The sequence below is a fragment of the Lissotriton helveticus genome, chromosome 5_1, assembly GCF_964261635.1.
Source record: "Lissotriton helveticus chromosome 5_1, aLisHel1.1, whole genome shotgun sequence".
Lineage (NCBI taxonomy): Eukaryota > Metazoa > Chordata > Amphibia > Caudata > Salamandridae > Lissotriton > Lissotriton helveticus.
This window is the reverse complement of record NC_136065.1, coordinates 1,849,383,259-1,849,402,559: the sequence shown is the minus strand read 5'-3', so window position 1 is coordinate 1,849,402,559 and position 19,301 is coordinate 1,849,383,259. Positions and strand designations below refer to the sequence as shown.

General features: G+C 43.2%; 1 protein-coding gene across 1 annotated transcript in view; it reads left to right on the top strand.

Moving 5' to 3' along the window:
* Positions 1-18,441, top strand: part of ABI3 (ABI family member 3) — a 299,602-nt gene extending 281,161 nt beyond the window's left edge. Inside the window, exon 8 of the mRNA XM_078645286.1 lies at positions 15,128-18,441. Coding sequence (XP_078501412.1) covers positions 15,128-15,291 — 164 coding nt within the window. The 3' untranslated portion in view covers positions 15,292-18,441. The remainder of the gene's footprint in view (positions 1-15,127) is intronic.
* Positions 18,442-19,301: the final 860 nt, after the last annotated feature.

Genomic DNA, 19,301 nt, shown 5'->3' with positions numbered 1-19,301 from the left:
CAGGGAGAGCAGGAATGGTTCAAGGACAGACAATAACACAATTATTACCCCAATTACTCAACAAATATCCCAAGCCCTAAGTAGAAATCATTAATTCATTCATTCATTCTGCAACTCAGTGAAGGTTGTCTAAAGAAAAACGGAGCAAGATGGTATGTTGAGTGACCATCATTAATATTTATTCTGCTGTAATAACCTCACCTCTATGGGGAGCAAAGATGTATACGCAGCCATGCACGTCACTGATATCAGAGTGGAAGATTTCCAGAGGGAGGAGGCTAAATGGTGGGAAACAGCAAGGACAGGAAAGTGAGAGAAATACCAACAAGATTCATCAAAGAGAAAACTCAAGGAAAGAGTAGAAAATAAGATAAAGAAGGAGGAAGTAAACATAAAAAGGAATCGAACAGGTGAGGAGACAAAGCAAAATTCTCTATAGATACTGGAAAAACATCATTCCAGTAATTTTATTCATTGCAAAAACGGTAAACATCAATTCTTTCCAGGTTTGAAAATGCTCGACAAAAGGAAAAAATAACACCAGAATACACAACAAATATAAATCTAAAACAGGAAACATAAAAGGTCTGATTAAAGTCACCCATTTCGATATGATATCCTATATGTTTAATTCAGAAGAAATGTAACTCCTTTTAAACTCTGAAACTGCAGAATACAATGTTTTATTTCCACCAAAATTACTTTGATATGAATTACATGACATGATTTATGAAAATCTTTAACAAAAATTACAATGTTATACAAGTGCAAATAATGTGTTAGGTACCCCAGAAAACAACGGGGCACTACCCAAGAGATAAATATATGGCATTGGTGGAATGACGCTATATTGAGATCGATAATATTGTCCAACAAAAATAATGCATCCACTGCTTTACCCATCAACACATTATCATAAGTATATATTTGCTACTTTTAATTCCACATCTATTTACATGTGCAATGCGGTGTAGGACTTAGACGCAGCCATGGTTGCGATATTTTTGTCATGCGACATTCTGTATGTGATATAATGGTGCACACCTGGACACCCTTTGCAATCAATAACCTCACCGGTGTCCTCTTTCCTCTACCTTCGTTTATAAAATCTTTTCAAAATTGGGAGCCGTAATATGATTGATGTACAGTGCTTGTTAGACACAATCATTTGCTCAGTAAACTTAGAGAAGATTGGCTTCCTATTCTTCTTATATGTTCACAGCTTGTAAACAGAGCAGGGCTCTCCATCCTTTGCTATAGTGAGAGCTAGCTTCTGATGAATGACAATAGTCCTGAGCTACTATTGACTTTGATTATTTCTACAGTAGTGACCATATCTATACACGCACACGCACAATAGTGACCACCCCTTGCAAGATCATAGTGGCGAACACCCAGGTGTATATCACAATTTAAACGATATTCATCTATATATACTTTCTCTCACAATGTTGTGGTTGTCAATATTCTGAAGACCTAGATACATTATGATAGAACACAGACCACCCCAAAGCATATGAAAGAGTAACCAACATCATTGTTTGGAAAAACGTTATCAATATAAAAAGCCTCCAAATGACTAATGAAATAACAGCCACATCAACAACTGCCCACTGGCACCGAAGACATACTAAACGATGTAAATCACCCAAACACATGTGAATTATCATTCAAAGAGCAGCTTTAAATTCAAATGTGGTTTGGATTTTAATGCATTTTATTTCAAACATCAGAATACCACTCTCTCAAATCAAATATTCCCTTTAATTTTAAGATAAACACTGCAAGAACATCATGTGTTTTCACACACTGTATGACTGTTAGAGTAGGGCTTGCAAAATGACAAATCTCCATGTGACTATGTAAATAGAGAGAGGAGACAGGTGATTATATTTAAAGTTCTGCAGGTTGTCAGTGTGCAGTCTGGAGATGTATATTGCTGTCTTTTCAATGTGGTTAGACACTCTGAATTGCATAATCTGCTGGGCTGCACCTCGGGGAGCTACTTCAAGGGTACTGGAGAGCTACCCGTTGGAGACCCCCGGATTAAACCCACTGTGCTTGGTGGCCCTGCACCTGATGTACTAATGACAGCTATACCATTGACTAGCAGTCTTCCAGGAAGTAACATCATAATTTCTCTTTTTCCTTCTGCTTACCACCTGAGGGATCCCCTCCCATTTCTACACCTGCAGCCGTGGCCGGTAGTGGGAGTACCGGCCGGGCGGTGATGTGAGGAGGGGGAGGGGCAGGGTGGGGGGTAGTAATGTATGGATTACGGACTTTATTTATTTTTATGTCTACTTACCTTTTAAAGTCTGTAATCCATACATTACTACCCCCCACCCTGCCCCACCCCCTCCCCACGTCACCGCCCGGCCGGTACTCCCACTACCGGCCACGGCTGTACACCTGCCGTGCTGGAAATGGATAACAATGCACTTCTGTATTAACCAGTGTCAAGCTAATGTTTGTCAAAGTTCAATGTGTGCAAAAGGGTATCATCCTACTGTGTAGATAAACATAGACAATGAACGCTGGGGTATATTACCAAGCAATAGCGATAATTATCGCTATTGCTTGGTTAGAGACAAAATTTTACCGCTGAGCTGCGGCGATTTTTATCGCAGATAAACCTCGCAAATGCGATAAAAACGGCCGCAATGCATGAATATCGCTGAAAAGTCAGCGATATTCATGCATTACCAAGCTAATGCTCTTAGCCATGTTATCCACCTCCCATTGGATAACATGGCTAAGAACTGCTTAGGGCAGGTGTTAGCTTTTGGAGATATTCGCGCCTAGCGCGAATATCTCCAAAAGTTGGTAATAGGAGATAGCGATGTTAGCGACTGTTTCCAGTCGCTAACATCTTGGCACGCCCACTTTGCATGTCATTAGTGATAAATATCACTGACATGCAAAGTGGGGCCCAAGATGGTCGCTATCTCCTACTAGCTGTCGCTAACTGGTGTTAGCGACAGCTAGGTAATAGGGAGATAATTTTATCTCCACTTTCTTGGCTTTTAAAGCCAAAAAAGCGCAGATAAACCCCCTTGATAATATGCCCCGCTGTTCCTATCTGAGAACAGCATCCCCGCTTCACACGCAATACGTTCCACTTAAGGAGGAATTATTCCATGTTTCAAAACTGGTAAAAACCTGCTTCAAAGTTGATTGTTAAATCAGGCATTATCCTTTGTAGGGGAAATAAAACTCATGAACCCTTAGCAATGTATCCTAGATATTGTATCTATATTATGCTTGATATACATGGAACGTTTTGTTATGCACCATATACCTATGCATCTACGATAGGGTGATTTCACTATCATTGACTGTCATGGAACTTTGTTATTTACCATGTACCTATGTATCTAAGACATTTACCTTGTAAAGCGCTCAGATACCCGCAAGGGTCTTGTTCGCGCTATATAAAACTTTCAAATAATAATAATAATTATGTATTTCCAACAGGTTGAAATTGATTCATTTATTTATTTGCTATCTTCGATTTCACTTGACATTCGTGGTGTCATTCAATATGCAACACGTATCAACAGGTTCCAGTGCATTTTGGGCCATCTAGCCCTTCATTAGGGGACAGAAATTCTAAAAGGAAAATTTTAATTTAGTTTTATTAATCAACAGAGCAAACAAAGGATCGAAATTAATTTCATTTATAAAAAAATTATCTCTTGCATTGCGATTACCATGATTACTGTCTTGTTACCATGAGCAATTGCCAAATTCTAAATGCTAAAGTAGTTGTTATACCAATAAAGCTTACCAAAAATTAGAGTTGAAGCAATAAAACCATGTTCCCTAACATAATTGTGAAGATATAAGCCACAAGGGTGCTGTGAAAACAAATCCATTCTAATCATGCATAAGGAAAAATATATTAAATAAAAAAGGAAAAACAATTGTGTTTATCAATATAGTGATTGTGTACTCAACATCGGCACAATGTCTCTTATAATGTATGGGTAATATCATCATGTTGGAAAATCTCGTCATATAGCCAAGGGGTTAACTGGCGGAAATTAAACTTTTTCGGTAGTTTATATTTCGTTGCCTGAGATCGACAATCGTTTCAAGCTCCATAGTTCTACTTCTATGCACGGAGTTATATTATATAATGATACCAAAACGATAACCCCCCTACGACGTGAGTCTCCTCCATGTTCACACAGTATGTTTTCTTCCTGAATGGCTTTAGAGCTTTGTTATGATGATGGTTAGTCAATACGCGAAGATAGACTTTATTATGTAGGTGGAGAAGAAGTTTTACATCTTCGTTTTGATAGTTTGCTAACCCATGCCGCGCATCTAGTGACATTCAGTCCCCCCCCCCCCGTTGTTTATTGAGGCACCACCAAAGAGTAGAAAGATTCAGTTATAAACTTGTATGTATTCATATATGATGTCATTCAGCAATAAGTATTTTATTGGTTATTTATATGTGTTTGTATGCATTGTATCAGAGCCTTGTCTTCAAGCTCACATTTACCCAAACACTTTAAGTGTTTTGAACACTTTTTGGAAACTACTCGACTGTAAACACACTTCTGAGATTAGGTAACCTCGATGAGGGGTTACATTTAGAGTAACATTGTTTACCATTCCAACATGGCGACATAGCAACAATTCGATGCCGCTCAGTGGTAACATTGTGTGCGGATTAGTGCCTCGGTAACAGGTAACAAATTCAAACCAAGTTTGTTTTAAGTTGACTGAACTTTTTGGTGTACCCATATACCACGAGTTGAGCCCTTGCTCCTCCAACATAATGAGATTTTCCAACTCCTCACATCACTGGAGACATTCTGTGCAATGTTGAGTACCCAATAATCCCCTGAAGAAATAGTATCTTTTCTTTGCTCCGTTTCATGCATTTTATCTATGTACAATAAGTATGATGTAATACATTGTTCTCACTACATTGTTATAACAACTACTTTAGCATGTATAATGTAGCAATGATCATGGGAACAAGACAGTAATCATGATAATCGCAATGCTAGAGATACTTTTCTTTATAAATGATATTCATTTCGATCCTTTGCTCACTTGATTGTTAAAACTGTATATTCATACTTTTTAGAATTTCTGGCCCCTGATGAAGGGCTAGATGGCCTGAAATGTACTGGAACTTGTTGAGACTTGTTACGTATTGAATAACACCATGTAACGTCAAGTGAAGTTAGAGATAATGAATAAATAAATGAATCAATTCAACCTGTTGGAAATACATGAGTTTTAATTCTTGTACAAAGGACAATGCCTGTTTTAACAATCAACTTCTAAACAGGATTTTAACGCTTGTGAAACATGGAATAATTCCTCCTAAGTCATGTCATCAGGAGACAAGTACCCCACCCTACTAACGCTAGTCTCTTTCCAGATTAAAATAACATTGTGAACTGGGGGCATGGTCTGGCCACGAGAAACGATGGCCACCTGATCCGAGGGCTCCGCTGAGGGATGGGCTCTGGGTAGAGGCGGCAGACTTTAGAGTGCGGCTGCGGATATGGTTTCGATGCCTCGCAAGGGGATATAAACTCTGGATACCGACGTCCTGGGTTCCGACGCTGGCATCGGGCATTCGGAAGAGGAAATAACCTGAGGTGCGTGTGAGTGAACAGAGCCTAGAGGCAGGCTTACAGCGTTGGCCCTTGCATAGCCTGTCGACCTCGCCTCCAACTCCTCACATCTCAAACACCCTGCTCCGTTGATCAGAGCTGGTGTAATTATTTTGGCAGTAATTACATCGCCAATATTTTACTCAAAATTATTTATAACTCACTTATCATGAGAGCCCTTGACCCGTGTACCTAAAGAGACTCATAATTGATTGAGATGTGAGTGAGGAGAGCCGGGGAGACTTATTTGCAGCCTCTATCTTTGCATATCTGCTGGCTCCAATAGGTCACGATGTCAACAGAGGTCCCTCCACCTCCGGTTTTGATTTAGGCTGAATTGAATGTGATCCCGGCTACGATTTATTGAGAGGGGAGCACAGCAGTGATTACCTCAAGACTTTAGCTTTGTTTTTGGCACCATCCACCTTTTGAAAACGCTGGAGTGTTGGTGCGATTGGTGCGCCTCAGGACCCTGTCAGAGTTCAGTAGCTGAGGAAGGGGATGCAGTGGATGGGTGAGTGTGCCCCTCCACACCCCATACACATAGTCTAAAGGTGGCACCGAGGCACAGCAGGCCTTACATTAACACCAGGATCAATTTGCACTGAGCACGCCATAGAGAGCCCCACAGCCGGCACCACGACTGAGGAAAGGAGAGTTGTGGACACAACCTCTCTCCCCAGGCTAGAGGGGGAGAAAGTCATGGCACCCTGAATTAAGCACCTAGATCGCTGGCTTATCCCCCCTCCCGGCGCCAACATAACTAGTACTACCACGGTCCCAAAAAGGGCAAAAGAAAGGAGAAGTGACCACAGTGAAGAGGATTAACATGAATGGGCCTCCTACGTGTGACATTGCATTTAGGTTCCTTTTTCACCATCGAGGTTACGAAACAACACAGCGGAGATAAGGAGAAGGGGCGCAGGTTTATACACACATTCCCTTCCTCTCACAACACTACCAGCAAAGACTGCACCTAAGGATTGCTCACTGCATATGGCTCACGCTCTAGTCTCTCATGGGAGAATCAGCAAGGTATCATTGGTGTGTTCACAGGCTTAACAGAGAATATCCTGGTAAGATGGAGGAGCCCTGTGGGAGACGGGCAAGAACCTCAACACACTCCAACACCTCGACTTAAGCCGGGACCAAGCGTAAGCCCAACATCCACACCTGGGTAATCAGAGGAGAGCAGTTACACCAGGTCCATAACCGGACCACCGACATACTGGCCTCTACCCATCCCTGCTACTTATTTGCCCTCCCATAGCACATCATCCTAGGACTGAAGCAGAATGTCTGAGAACAAGCACTGGAGAAAGCCCTTCAAGCATCTTCTCTTAGCAGACATGCCTCTTCACCACAAAACGAGATCATGGACCGTATCCTAATGGAAATCCCAGCCGTTAGTCACCGTCTTGAAGGGATGGACACTAATATTTCCTCTCTAGCAGCAGAAGCAAAATCAATCCGAACAGACATTGCAGTATTCCATATAAAGGTCGAAGTGCTGGACCAGAGGCTACCAACAGTGGAGGATTGCCTCGAATCCGTCCACAATAGAGACCAGGAGCTGTTGGTTCTATGCAGCAAAATGATTGACCTGGAGGATCGTAGCTGGAGGGACAATGTCCGCGTCTTCAGATTTTCAGAGAAACTCAAAGGTTAGAGTGCCAGAGAGTTCCTATGTGACGTCCTCCCGAACTGCTGGACATAATCTTCGACCCGCCACTAGAGATACAGCATGCTCATCGCATCGGTCCTCCACTTAAGGATTCCGCCACACGACCACGTCCTCTCATTGCTTGTTTCCTTAGGCATGAACAGGCGAGGCAGTTGTTGGCCAAAGCCCGCCCTTGAGGATTTTTCTCATATGAAGGTCACAATATACGTTTGGGTGCTGACTTTTCCAGGGAAACCAACGACCTCTGCAAGGCATTTCTCTCAATGAGACCTCAGCTGCGCCAGTTGAACATCAAGTACGGCCTCTTTGAGCCTGCCCGCTTCCGTGTTACCAAAGATGGAGTCTCTAAAGACTTCTATGAACCCGAAGACCTGCATCTCTTCCTAGACCGCATTTAGCTGCACAAAATGGTCACTCATATGCTACCCCAGAGCAGGCACAGTCTGATCCTTCGCTCCAGCCACCGGACAACAGAAACCGGGGCGGCTCTAGGCTCATGGTGGCCCTGGGCAGGGAGCGCAGGTAGGGGGCCCCGGAAGAGGAGGTGCGCGGAGGCCAGTGAAGAGGGGGGGTCAGGGTGTTTGCAAATGGAACAGAGCCGGAGGCTGCCAAATCCCTGCCAGGGGCCGCCACACAAATATGTATCCATCCTCAGAGGATTATTATATTAAGGACATTTATTGGCGTGGTGGCCCCTGGGGTTTGGTGGCCCTGTGCAGGTGCACAGCTTGCACATGCCTAAGGCCGCCCCTGACAGAAACCGAAACTCCAGCGGAACCTGGCACTGCGGCAGAGATCGGGAGAGAGCCGCCCTTACCCATGATGACAAAGCTTCAGCACTACAAACTGTGACCACCTTCGTCTAATAGAGACAAGTCCCGTTCACTACTAAAACTTGCCCTGCATGCAGACTGAGCTTGAAGGGAGGCCTGGTTTGGGTCTCTCATTCCAGGGACAGGCTCAATGATGGACTCTGTTCCAAGAAGAATCCGGTCTGCTGAGTATTGCTTTCATTGTGTTAAGATTGTTTGCTTATTTGTTTAGTTGTATATGCAGTATACTTTGCCTGCAGAAATGATTTAATTGCTCTGCTCTCAGTTGTTGAAACTATAAACTGCCTTGCCGTCTTCGGCCTAGTTTAACACTATATGCATTTTCCTCCATAATGCTCATCCCGGACATGATCACCCAGCATGTTATCATATCACATCTGGATACCTCTCTTGTTCTTCAATACCGCCCCTTCTCCTTCCGCCAACAAGGCATATGCCCCAGTCCGCACCATCATAGTTATATGCACATTTCTCTACTTAACCCTGGTCACAGCCCCGTCCTCCTGAAGGAGCCATGTCTCGCAGTGTTGCCCCAGTGATTTGGTGGAAGGGTGTGGTGTTGGGGATATCTGCTGTGCAAGGTGTGCGAACATAATAGCAGTGTCTTATATTTTGGGTGTTGTCTTCTATTATGAATCAGACAATGTCCACCATTTTCGTCTACTTGCCCTAGAAGTCTTTAATTAGCGACATGGGGCTGTGTTGTTTGGTAGCACCTACTATTCAGTGCACCTAGGGCGAATGGGGTTACAGTGGGATGAGATTGAGGGTGTAAGCAGGTAGGGTCGTATCATAACAAATATTAAGGATTGTTTTCTATAGTGTGGTTCATGTTAAGAGGAAAGTGTGGGTGGTTTGCTGTTGGAATATGTGATACAGTAAAGTGGTTGGTGTTCTGAGATGAAGCTTTAAGTAGTGTGTAGTGTTATGCAATGTGTTAGTATGTTGGTTTAGTGTGGATACTTGTTGGGTGATTGGGTGTCAAGGTTAAATGGAGCGACCACTCGTCCTTGTGGGGTCTGAAATCTTGGGTATTGAGCCAATTGTGCAGGATGAAAAGGCAGTTGGGTTATTAGCCTGTAGCCTTTGGTAGTCTTTCTTTAACAAATCTGCCACACTTCTTGTGCTACTGTTTTTGCAGTGACCTCCATACATGTAAATTTATTAGTGAAGGTGTACCTAGGGCTTTTCGCTGGAATAAATCTGTGTGGACCCTCTGTTCAACTCAAGGACTTACCCTGCTAGGTATGGCAACCACTGCACGTGGTACACGCATGTAAACCAAGGGTGTTATATATACAAAGTGTTTGCTGTGTAAACTTCCTGAAGCTCTTTCCTACACCTATCATTAAATTTAGCGGGGCAAATATATGTTGTGTTTGTGGATTTTTTCACCATCCTAAGTTCAATATGGTACGGCAACTCCCCAATCAGAATCTTGGAAATACACTCGGAGATTAACTTTTACGCACTTATGTTCAGGTTAGAGAGGTCAAATTTAATGTAATATCCCGATGGGGCCATTGCTCACTGCATCCTGCCTAATATAAACAACATCTTCCAAGGGAGCTCCCTTAAGCCTCACTATCTCAGTGTGGGTTCAATAAGTGTCTCCAGACATAGGAAGTCTCCAGTCTAATCTATGTAGATAATGCTATTTATTTATTTATTTTATCTAGCCACTAGGAGCAACATTGTGCTTTACAGAAAACTTTTCAGCTGCAGCAGGCCCTCAAATGCGAGAGAGAACAAAAAATGTGTGTGTCTGTAGTTCATATACCACTATGAGGTGGGAACTGTGGAGTCAAAGGTCCCTGGCGTAGCAGTGATGTGCCCCCTCGTTCCTTCATTCTGATCAACACAGTATGTTTTTCTCTACAGGAGACCTATGCTATTAGCCCCATGACAACCACACAGCATGTTTGGGATGTTGACAAACAACAGTGTGCTAGAGTCAGATGGGCAATAGGTGGTACTCGGTTTATCATGCATGACTAATATCCCCCTGGCCTGACCATGACAGTACAAATGACTGTTGACAGCCAATTAATAGCCAATTTTGTACAAGCATTTTAACTGTAGCAGTGCAGAGACTACCTACTACCTCTCATTGTGCGAATCAGGGTAGTCTGACATAGTTGTATCCTCGAATTCCCACGATTGCAAGGATTGTGTGTGTGCGTCTGCCTATTATTAAAAGTAGTAGTGCTAGAAGTAGTTGGGTACATGAAGGAGCGGTATTCCCATTGTGAGAAAATGACTTATTAGTTGAGCTGGCTGGTAGTCCACCATAAGTAATAATGGCTCTTTCCTTGTTGGGTCCAGTAAAGATTTCAGTAATTTAAGCTTGATCTCTACCGATGGAAGAAATGGGACAGAGCAAACAGGCTTAACATAGAAAAATGTGTAAAGTATTTGGAAGTACCAAAACAGTTAACAAAAAAGTTGAAAATACAAAATGTCACTCCAATTTATTTACTAAAGAGAATACTTTAATGAATAAAAGAGACCACAAAACACAAAACTCCAATAAGGAGAACCAGAGAGATGATTTTTTTAAAGTTTGAATTACATTTTGTGCCAAAAAGCACGAAGTGTCAACTAACTGCAGGAAACTGATCACGTTGGACCGAGACATGGGTAAGGTTTACAGCTAACCACAATGAAGCTTGTGACGGATACAGAGACCAGGTTTATCCCAGTTGGAAATTTTGCCTTCTGACTTAGGGCATGATTAATATCTTATCTTGGTGCTATGGTTACTCCATCACAACGGCCACAGAGTATCCATATCGCTAAGTCTGTAGTCCGCCTGTCCGATTTAAATGCGGAGAGACCTTGGGCTTAATCATAGTGGAGACTACTCATTTTCTGGTGGTGAGGGGCAGTGAAAAGTACAAAAAGCTGTTCCTGCCATGGGAGAATACTTCCATGGCGAGGGGAGCATTGTTTTTTTTTATTTTCAAAAAGAAAATCCTGCAAAAAGGATTTTCCTTTTGAAAAGAAAACAGGTTGTCGTATGGCTTTGTCTTGCTTGACGGAGTCTTGCTAAAACTGCAAAAAGCATTGACAGGAACTGCCATGACAGTAGTTCTTTACAGTGCTTTAAGAAATGACTACTGTCTTGGTAGTCATTTCACAATTTGGCGGGCAGACGTACAGTCAAAGCGAGCAAGTGTATTACTCTGTCACCATGACTGCCAAACCTCCATACGCAAATTATAAATTGGCCCCTTAGTGTCTAAAATTGAAGTCAGAAATACTGTATTGGCAAGGCAGCAGCCTGTGGCCGAGATGGCCTCCACAAGGCTGGATAGCTGTCAAACAAAGCCCCACTGAAGCAAGTGCCTTTTGACAGAAAAGCCCCAAACTGCAGTCATTCAAAATTCAATTTTATGAAAGATCCCTAACTACCTGGATACTGTTGGCGCCTATGCCCAGTGAAGAGCTCTACCTTAAGAATTAAGTCACTTTTTTGCAGCGTGGATTTCTCCAGCAGGTAAAGGCTGCAAGATGTAGCTAAATAAGGCTCTACATTGCCGGATACCTTCTCTGTGACATCCCACTGAAAGGGAACTGCATCTACTCAAAAGCTCATAGAGGGAACAACCTGTACCTTTAACCCAGGAGCAAGGCACATTTGTCAAATTGACTTGGCAGGTTAGTCACGGTCGTCTGTCGGTTGTAGAGATGAAAATCCAAGTAAAGAGTCTCAGCTTTTATGGCTAGACAGGAGGAGTTCACCCTGGCACATATCTAAGGACCTGATGACCACAGGGACACCACTTAGTGGTCAGGACTTACTCCAGGACAAGGCACAGTAGGGTCACAGACAGCCCAGTTGGACCTAGTCAGCCGGGCTCTTCAGAAAAGTGAGCTTCTTGCAGCTTTATAGATCCCTGCAGCTTAACAGGAGGACTGCCAAATGATCCTTGGAGTCCACTTCTCAGTCCTGGGTGAAAATGAGAGCAGGTCCAGCACTTTGGGGTTTCCTTAAAGGTCACAGCAGGAGGCGTAGTTCCTCTCCTGTCTTTCACATGTCCCATGGTGTTCTGAAGAAGTTACTGGGGGTGCCCATTTATGCCGAGCGCAGTCTGTGGCTGGTGCAAACTCTTGGCTACTAACTGACCACTGGGTTAAAAGTTCCCAGGGGTGACCTTACCCACTTTTGTAGGTCTGTTATGTTATGTTACAAGGGTATTTGTACAGCGCACTTACACCAACAGGTTTCTTGACGCCGGTCTCTGTGCGTGTTTTACTGTCAACTGTTCCACAATGCCTCTCTCTAACTAAAACCAACATGACAGAAAGTTTCTTCCCCTGTGCAGAGCTCCCTGTGCCCACAGAGATATGGCTATGATAATGAGCCAACCCTTCCTGTGGTCTCTTCAAACCAGTACTGGGATAGCTCCCCCTCCCACTGTATTTTAGACAGGTTGGCTATGAGGATAAAAGAGAGGCTGCCTTAGGTGTGAGCAACAACTGCCAGTCACAGAGTAGGTTTCCTTTGAAACTCGGGAAGCGACTGGGCACAGCTCCCCCTCCCCCAGGCCATCCTGCTCATGGAGAAAAATACCTCCCCACATTCAACCCCTTTTTGTTCACTGTCTGGGAGCAATAAATAGCTCACTAAGGGAGAGCCATTAACAGTTAGGTGAAACTGAATATTGGCAGAAAGGGACCGCCCTCAACTGCACACCTCACATCGGCATTGTGCTAGACAAAAACCTTAACATGCAAGACCACATCAGATCATCAACCAAAGGAGCAAACTTCCAACTGTGCATCCTAAGAAAACCCAAACCCTACCTTCCCCATGATGACTTTCTTTGCGGACTGCCGAAACTCAGTTTAGCCCCTATCAGAGCATTTCTGAATGCTGCTACTAGACTCATCACGGGTTCTAAGAAGTCCAACCACATTTCGCCTGACCTGAAATCGCTCAATTGGCTTCCCTTTGAAGCAAGGATCCAACTAAAGATCTCTTGTATGACCCATAGAGCACTACACTTCAACACCCCACTCTACCTGACAAACAAGCTGGAACTTTCTGGTGGCTCCAGGTTCATAAGGAGCATCGGCACACTGCTGCTCAAGCCTAAGAAATTTAAAAAGCTTAAAACCTACAATCGTACATTCTCTGGCATCGCCCCGAGAATCTAGAACTCCCTTCCAGTGAAAACAAGACTGATTCCCTCTACACTTGCCTTCAAAAGGGAAGTTAAAGCTCTACTAATGAACAATGCGTTGAACTAGATGCTAGGCTCCTCTTGCCTCTAATTTAATGTATACATTTAATTTGTTGCAACCCATTGTAGCCTGTCATACTGTCTTGTTTGATCTTGATGTATATTGCTCTACTTGTCGATATCATTTGACCTGCCTCCTATGTCCACCTTAATTTCATCTTGCCCCTGTTGTATATTGTCCCATTGTTACCTTGATTTTTCTCCCCTTGCTGTTTTCCGTTGTCTACTTAAACCGTGTGTAAAGCGCTCTGATACCTCTGGGTCATGTTCGTTCTATACAAAACCTTAAATAATTAAATAAATTTGGCTCTGGCAGGAAAATGATAACTTTCCAGAAGTAGCCATAGGAGTAAGAGCAGTAAGTAAAAGTAATTTGAATTGAGTAGGAAGAAGTAGATAAAAATTAGGAGCAAGTATGTAAGTATATGTCAGAGTAAGTACTTATTTCAATTTTGTGGCACTCACTGAGTTGTCTTGGTGGAAGGGTATGCCCAGACGTGGGTTTCTTACTCGCTGCGCCACTTGATTCAAGTTAGCCTGGCTGATGAGGGGGTGTTACCCCGAAACCTGTACCAGGATGCTTGTTTTCGGTCTAGGGAAGACCTGGATTGACAGTTCAAGCTGGACTGTTCCCATGAGTAACAGTGTCAAGACTGATTTGCATATAGCTGGATCTGAACTGGGGTGGTGAAGTGAGCTAAAGAACGATGATGGATTCAACCCAGATCTGTGACTAGGTGTGAGTGCCTGAAAAGTTTCAGCACTCCGTCCATCATCTCGTTATGTTAACTTTCTAAAAGAGCCATTTTCAAAACAGTAATATAAAATCTGACTTGACCATTGAGTTGGATTTTAAATTACTATTTAAATTTGTTCTTAATTAGTTTTTTCTAGCTATTCACAAAGTGAAGTAATGCATTCTAAGGAGTTATAATGTAACCCAGTGCTCTTATTTGGGAGAGCCAGTCTTACCACAGCATAGGAAGAAATCGTAAGGGCATGTGACCCATCAGACGTTGCAACCTGCAACAATAGGATGCAAAAGAGAAAGGAAGCTACTTGACATTGTAGGGTACTTGAACAGAGCCAGCTCCATTTCACAGACTGCCAAATGATGCTGTGTGTGCTCCTCCAAGTTCATGAGAACAAAATGTGAGCCTATACTCATTTAAACCAGATGATGCACTTTAGCTATAGAAATAATCTTGAATTGTAACTATATATATATTTACCAAGAAAGCATATAGTACCCTCAAATGCATCTACTAACCATGACTGAGGACATGTACAAGTGCCTTACAACTTCTGAAAGTAAAAAGGGGTTTTTACAACAAAAAAAATAAGTCATATATTGTTTCTAAAAGCATAACAATACATGTGCATTATGTAAACCATTAGTGATGAATGTGCTCTCTAAAGTAAAGGTTCAACCCCACCCAACTCTTGGAGAGTATGCCTTGACTGTTCAACCTTGCTACACCCGAAATTCAAACCTAAAAAGGAGGTACTTGGCAATTCAGTAAGCTTGCAGTAGTATCTGGCTTCTGTGTTACTAGAGACACTTACAATACTTGTCACATGGATTACCTAGTGTCAATATTTCGAGCCGACTCGAGTGGGGCAGTTACATGCCTTTACACACTGATGTAATGTGCGATCACTTGCATATGCTAGACTGGTACACTCATACTGATTCCTGCTTTGTCTTTCTTTCAGTGATCGCTCTTTATGCCTACACCCAGCAGAAGGAGGATGAGATTTCATTCTCTGAGGGAGATGTGATCTACGTAACAGTCAAGGATACTGATGGCTGGTACCAAGGAGTAGCAAATGGATTCTCCGGGTACTTTCCAGGCAACTACGTGGGATCCTCTTGTTGACATTTTTCACCTTCAGCCATCCTGGTGAGAACCAGTCACCTCAATTTAACTCGCCTGCTTAGCACTGCTCAGGTCTTTTAGACACCCCTACTGATGGCTTTTCACCCATACTGAACAGTTCTACTGAGGGACTCTCAACTGAACTGGATCACTTTCCTGCTGAGGACCACTGACTTACTTAACCATCCTGCTTGGAACTGGCCCCGACCTTTCACCAATTCTGGACCATCCTGCTGAGGACCTTTGACCTGTTTTTGATCCTCCCGTTGAAAGCCCATCAGCCATCCTAAAAGCCTTCTACTGAGAACCATTCACTCCTACTGGGGCTTTATACTGAGGTGTTTTGACCATTAATGTGCCCATCTGCAGAGGGCCTCTCACTTCTATTTGATCCTCCTACTGAGTATGAGTACATTTCATCTGTACCCGTGCCCCTAGCTGGAGACCTGCCCACTTCTATTGTACCTTTCCACTGAGGTTTTCTTATATTGAAACCAGCAGCACTACATAACCCTCTGAAGACTGCTTCTAAAATATCCTCATCTGGTGTAAAGGCTGAGTAATTCTCCAGACCCTATGATGTACCCTGTACCCCTCTTTGCAGGTAGCCATTGAACTGAGTAACTGCTAATGCTATGGGACTTTCCTATTGAAGAAAATTCACACCTGTGTCCCTTGTATTATGATGTTTCAACTAAGAATATATAATAATTTTTCGCCTTAACTGCAAATTTCATTTGAGGATTTCACTTGATGATTTGATATCATCAAGGATTCTGACCTATACCTTCACATGAGATGCCCACCCATATATTTGCGTACTATACACATAGAATGCCATACACCTTTACAGGTTATATGCGCATACAAGCCACCTGCACCAAAACCTGAACATGATATACACTATACGTGGGATGCAACAACTGCACATGGTACAAACCTAGAGATACTATGCAATACAGATCTATGATAAAGAGATTCAATATGACATGATATGATAGAGAATTATGATGACCTACACCTTCACATGGAAAATCTCTCCAATCTACGGCCTATTTCCTTACTGCCTCTCCTGAGCAAACTTCTGGAATAGTACATCAATAAACATCTGTCAGACTATGTCGAATTCTCCGGGAGCCTCGACTCTTCGCAATCAGACTTTAGGCCTAAATACAGCACGGAGACAGCCCTGCTGGTTATCACAGATAACATCAGGTTGGCATTAGATTTTGGCCAACCCACACTTCTCGTGCTGTTAGATCTCTTGGCCCCATTCGACACGGTCGGCATCCAGATTTTGCTCAGGAGACTGGAGGAAATCAGAATTGGAGGATTAACCCTGCGGTGGATGACAAGCTTCCTCTCCAACTGCTCTCAGACTGTTAACCTATGGAATTGTCCAAGGGAGTGCCTCTGGCCTCATGTCTAAGCCCCACGTTGTTTATTAACTATGTCACACCCTTTGCCAACTTATTGAGGTCTTCCGGGTTTACTCCAATCTCATATGCTGACAATACCCAGTTTATCTTCTCATTCAATAAATCTACTCTCTCTGCCCAGTCCACCTTTTCCTCAGGCATGATAGCAATATCAAATTGGATGAGGAGTAACTTTCTCTAACTCAACGTAGGGAAGACCGAGATCATGCTCTTTCGAGAGGCCCCGCTGATGTGGTCACCGGACTGGTGGCCAGTGGATCTCGGTGCCCCGTCTGCGCCTAAGACTGTCATCAAAAATCTAGGTGTACGCGTAGATCAGGCATTGACTATAAAGAAATATGTGACCCACACTGTTGGTACCTGTTCCATGTGCTCAGTTTGTTGAGGCGAGTCTTCCCTTTCATCCCTGACTCTACACAGAAAACCCTTACCCAGGCTTTGGTACTAAGCAGACTGGATTACTGCAACGCTCTGCTGGTATCAGCTAATGAGTCTTCGTTGGGCCGCCTGCAGGTAGTCCAAAATACAGCGGCAAGTCTGCTCCTAAATGTCCCCTCAAGAACTGCCGCTCTTCCTCTTCTCTAATAGCTTCAGTGGCTCCCAGTGCGTAAACGCATTAAGTTTAAAATCTGCTGCAACATACATAAGGCGGTGTATGGCATGTGCCCTGCCTACCTCACCGAGAAATTCAATCATTATACCCCCACTAGGGATTTACACTTAGGAACAAAATCCTTCCTCGTGGTTCCCCGAGTTAAGAAGTCAAGGATGGGTGGGAAAGCATTTTCGCACCTTGCTCCTCTGTTTTGGAATCAGTTTCCCACTCTGCTGAGGCAATGTCCGGATCATCTCCAATTCAGAAGGCTTCTTAAAACTGTTCTGTTTTAGACATTTTTGTGTCAGCTTACTCCCGCGTTTCCGCAGTGCAGAGATACCCCTGCTGGGATGGTTCAGGCGCTATAAAAAACTCATAAATAAATACAATACAACTACATATTTACATTATATACATATGGAATAACATACAGGGCATATGCCCCAATGCAAGTGATATGTACCTACACCTGAACATGGATATACCTATATGTGGCATACATAAATACCTCCACATGGTAAACACCTACAAATAGCGTGCAATACATCTCTGCATAATGTATACTAACATATGGTCCGGATGTACATATATACATGTTTACATATGGATTGCTTTACGTGTTAGCACAGCATACACTGCATGGTACACACCATCACATCCTGCACTTAGATAAGGTATACACTGATATAAATCTTACTTGTAATCAACATTTACATGTGTAGACAAACACATACACATGGCTTACACCTAGATATGGCCTTACTCCCACATCAATATTTAAAGGGGGCTGCATCTGAATAACTAAGGCCTCGCATGAACAGCCTACAACAGCTCATGGACAATTTAAACAAACATGTGCACAACTCTGTATGTTTGCTGTTAACCACTGAAGAATAAAATGAACACATTGTCACCATGTTTTTTTATAATAGCATAGTTTATTATTTAGAAAAATTGTACTTAATAGCTAAAATGAATCATGCAGACTAAATAGTGTGCGTTTTTCAATAAATAGCAATAATTTCGGATTTCACGTACAATCTATTTAAAAAAAACAAAACAATTCATGGCTTTATGTTCCTTCTGAGAATAATTAAAACAACAAATGGCTCTGAAGTTCCCGTTCAATACTGTTCATTCAGAAGATTCTACAGTGGCGGGGGGGGGGGGGGGGGGGGGGGCGGTAGGGGCGCTCATGTTGCCAGTAGCCCAGCCGCATTCATGTCATTAGGCACAACAGAGGCAATCATACCACATGGCCTCATCTGGCACCCAAGATATGAGCAAAGAGTAGATAACACTTAGGACGCGCCAAACTAAAGCTCGTGAAACCCAGGGGTCTTCACCTACAGATGATTTGCGAGCTTTTATGGGAAGACTCTTGGGATACAGTCAGTTCATACCAGTCCGGTGCACTCCTGGTGGGGGGAGCAGCGTGGGCCAGTCCACCTGCGGTGGGGGGAGCAGTTTGGGCCACCTTCGGTGGGGGGAGCAACGTGGGCCAGTCCACCTCTGGTGAGGAAGCAGCGTGTATAGGGACACTAGACAAATGCTTACATTACACCACAAACATAGGTAACATACAGAAAGGCATCATTCTGCTCCCAGACAAAGCAGAAACTGTGACCCTCAAAGCCCCACTTACCAGAATGGCAGCACACTCTCTTTGCAGTTATGGGTGGCTCCTTTGCACTTTTAAATCCCCTTAAGCACTCAGATACACTTAACAGCCATTCAGGAATATTTATTCCTCTTCAAATACACAGTCATCTTCAGTACAGAATATCTGCTCACTACGGGGGTTCAAGGGCTAATAAAACAGTGGCGGCTCCCCCGCTAAGGTGGAGGAGCGTCGCCCCACTGCCAGGAGCAGCAAAGAAAGGAAAAAATAAAATGATAATAACAGAATGTTATTATCATTTTCTTTTTTCGTCCTGCTGCGGCAGTGCATGAGTGGCGGCGGAGCTGGAGGGGAG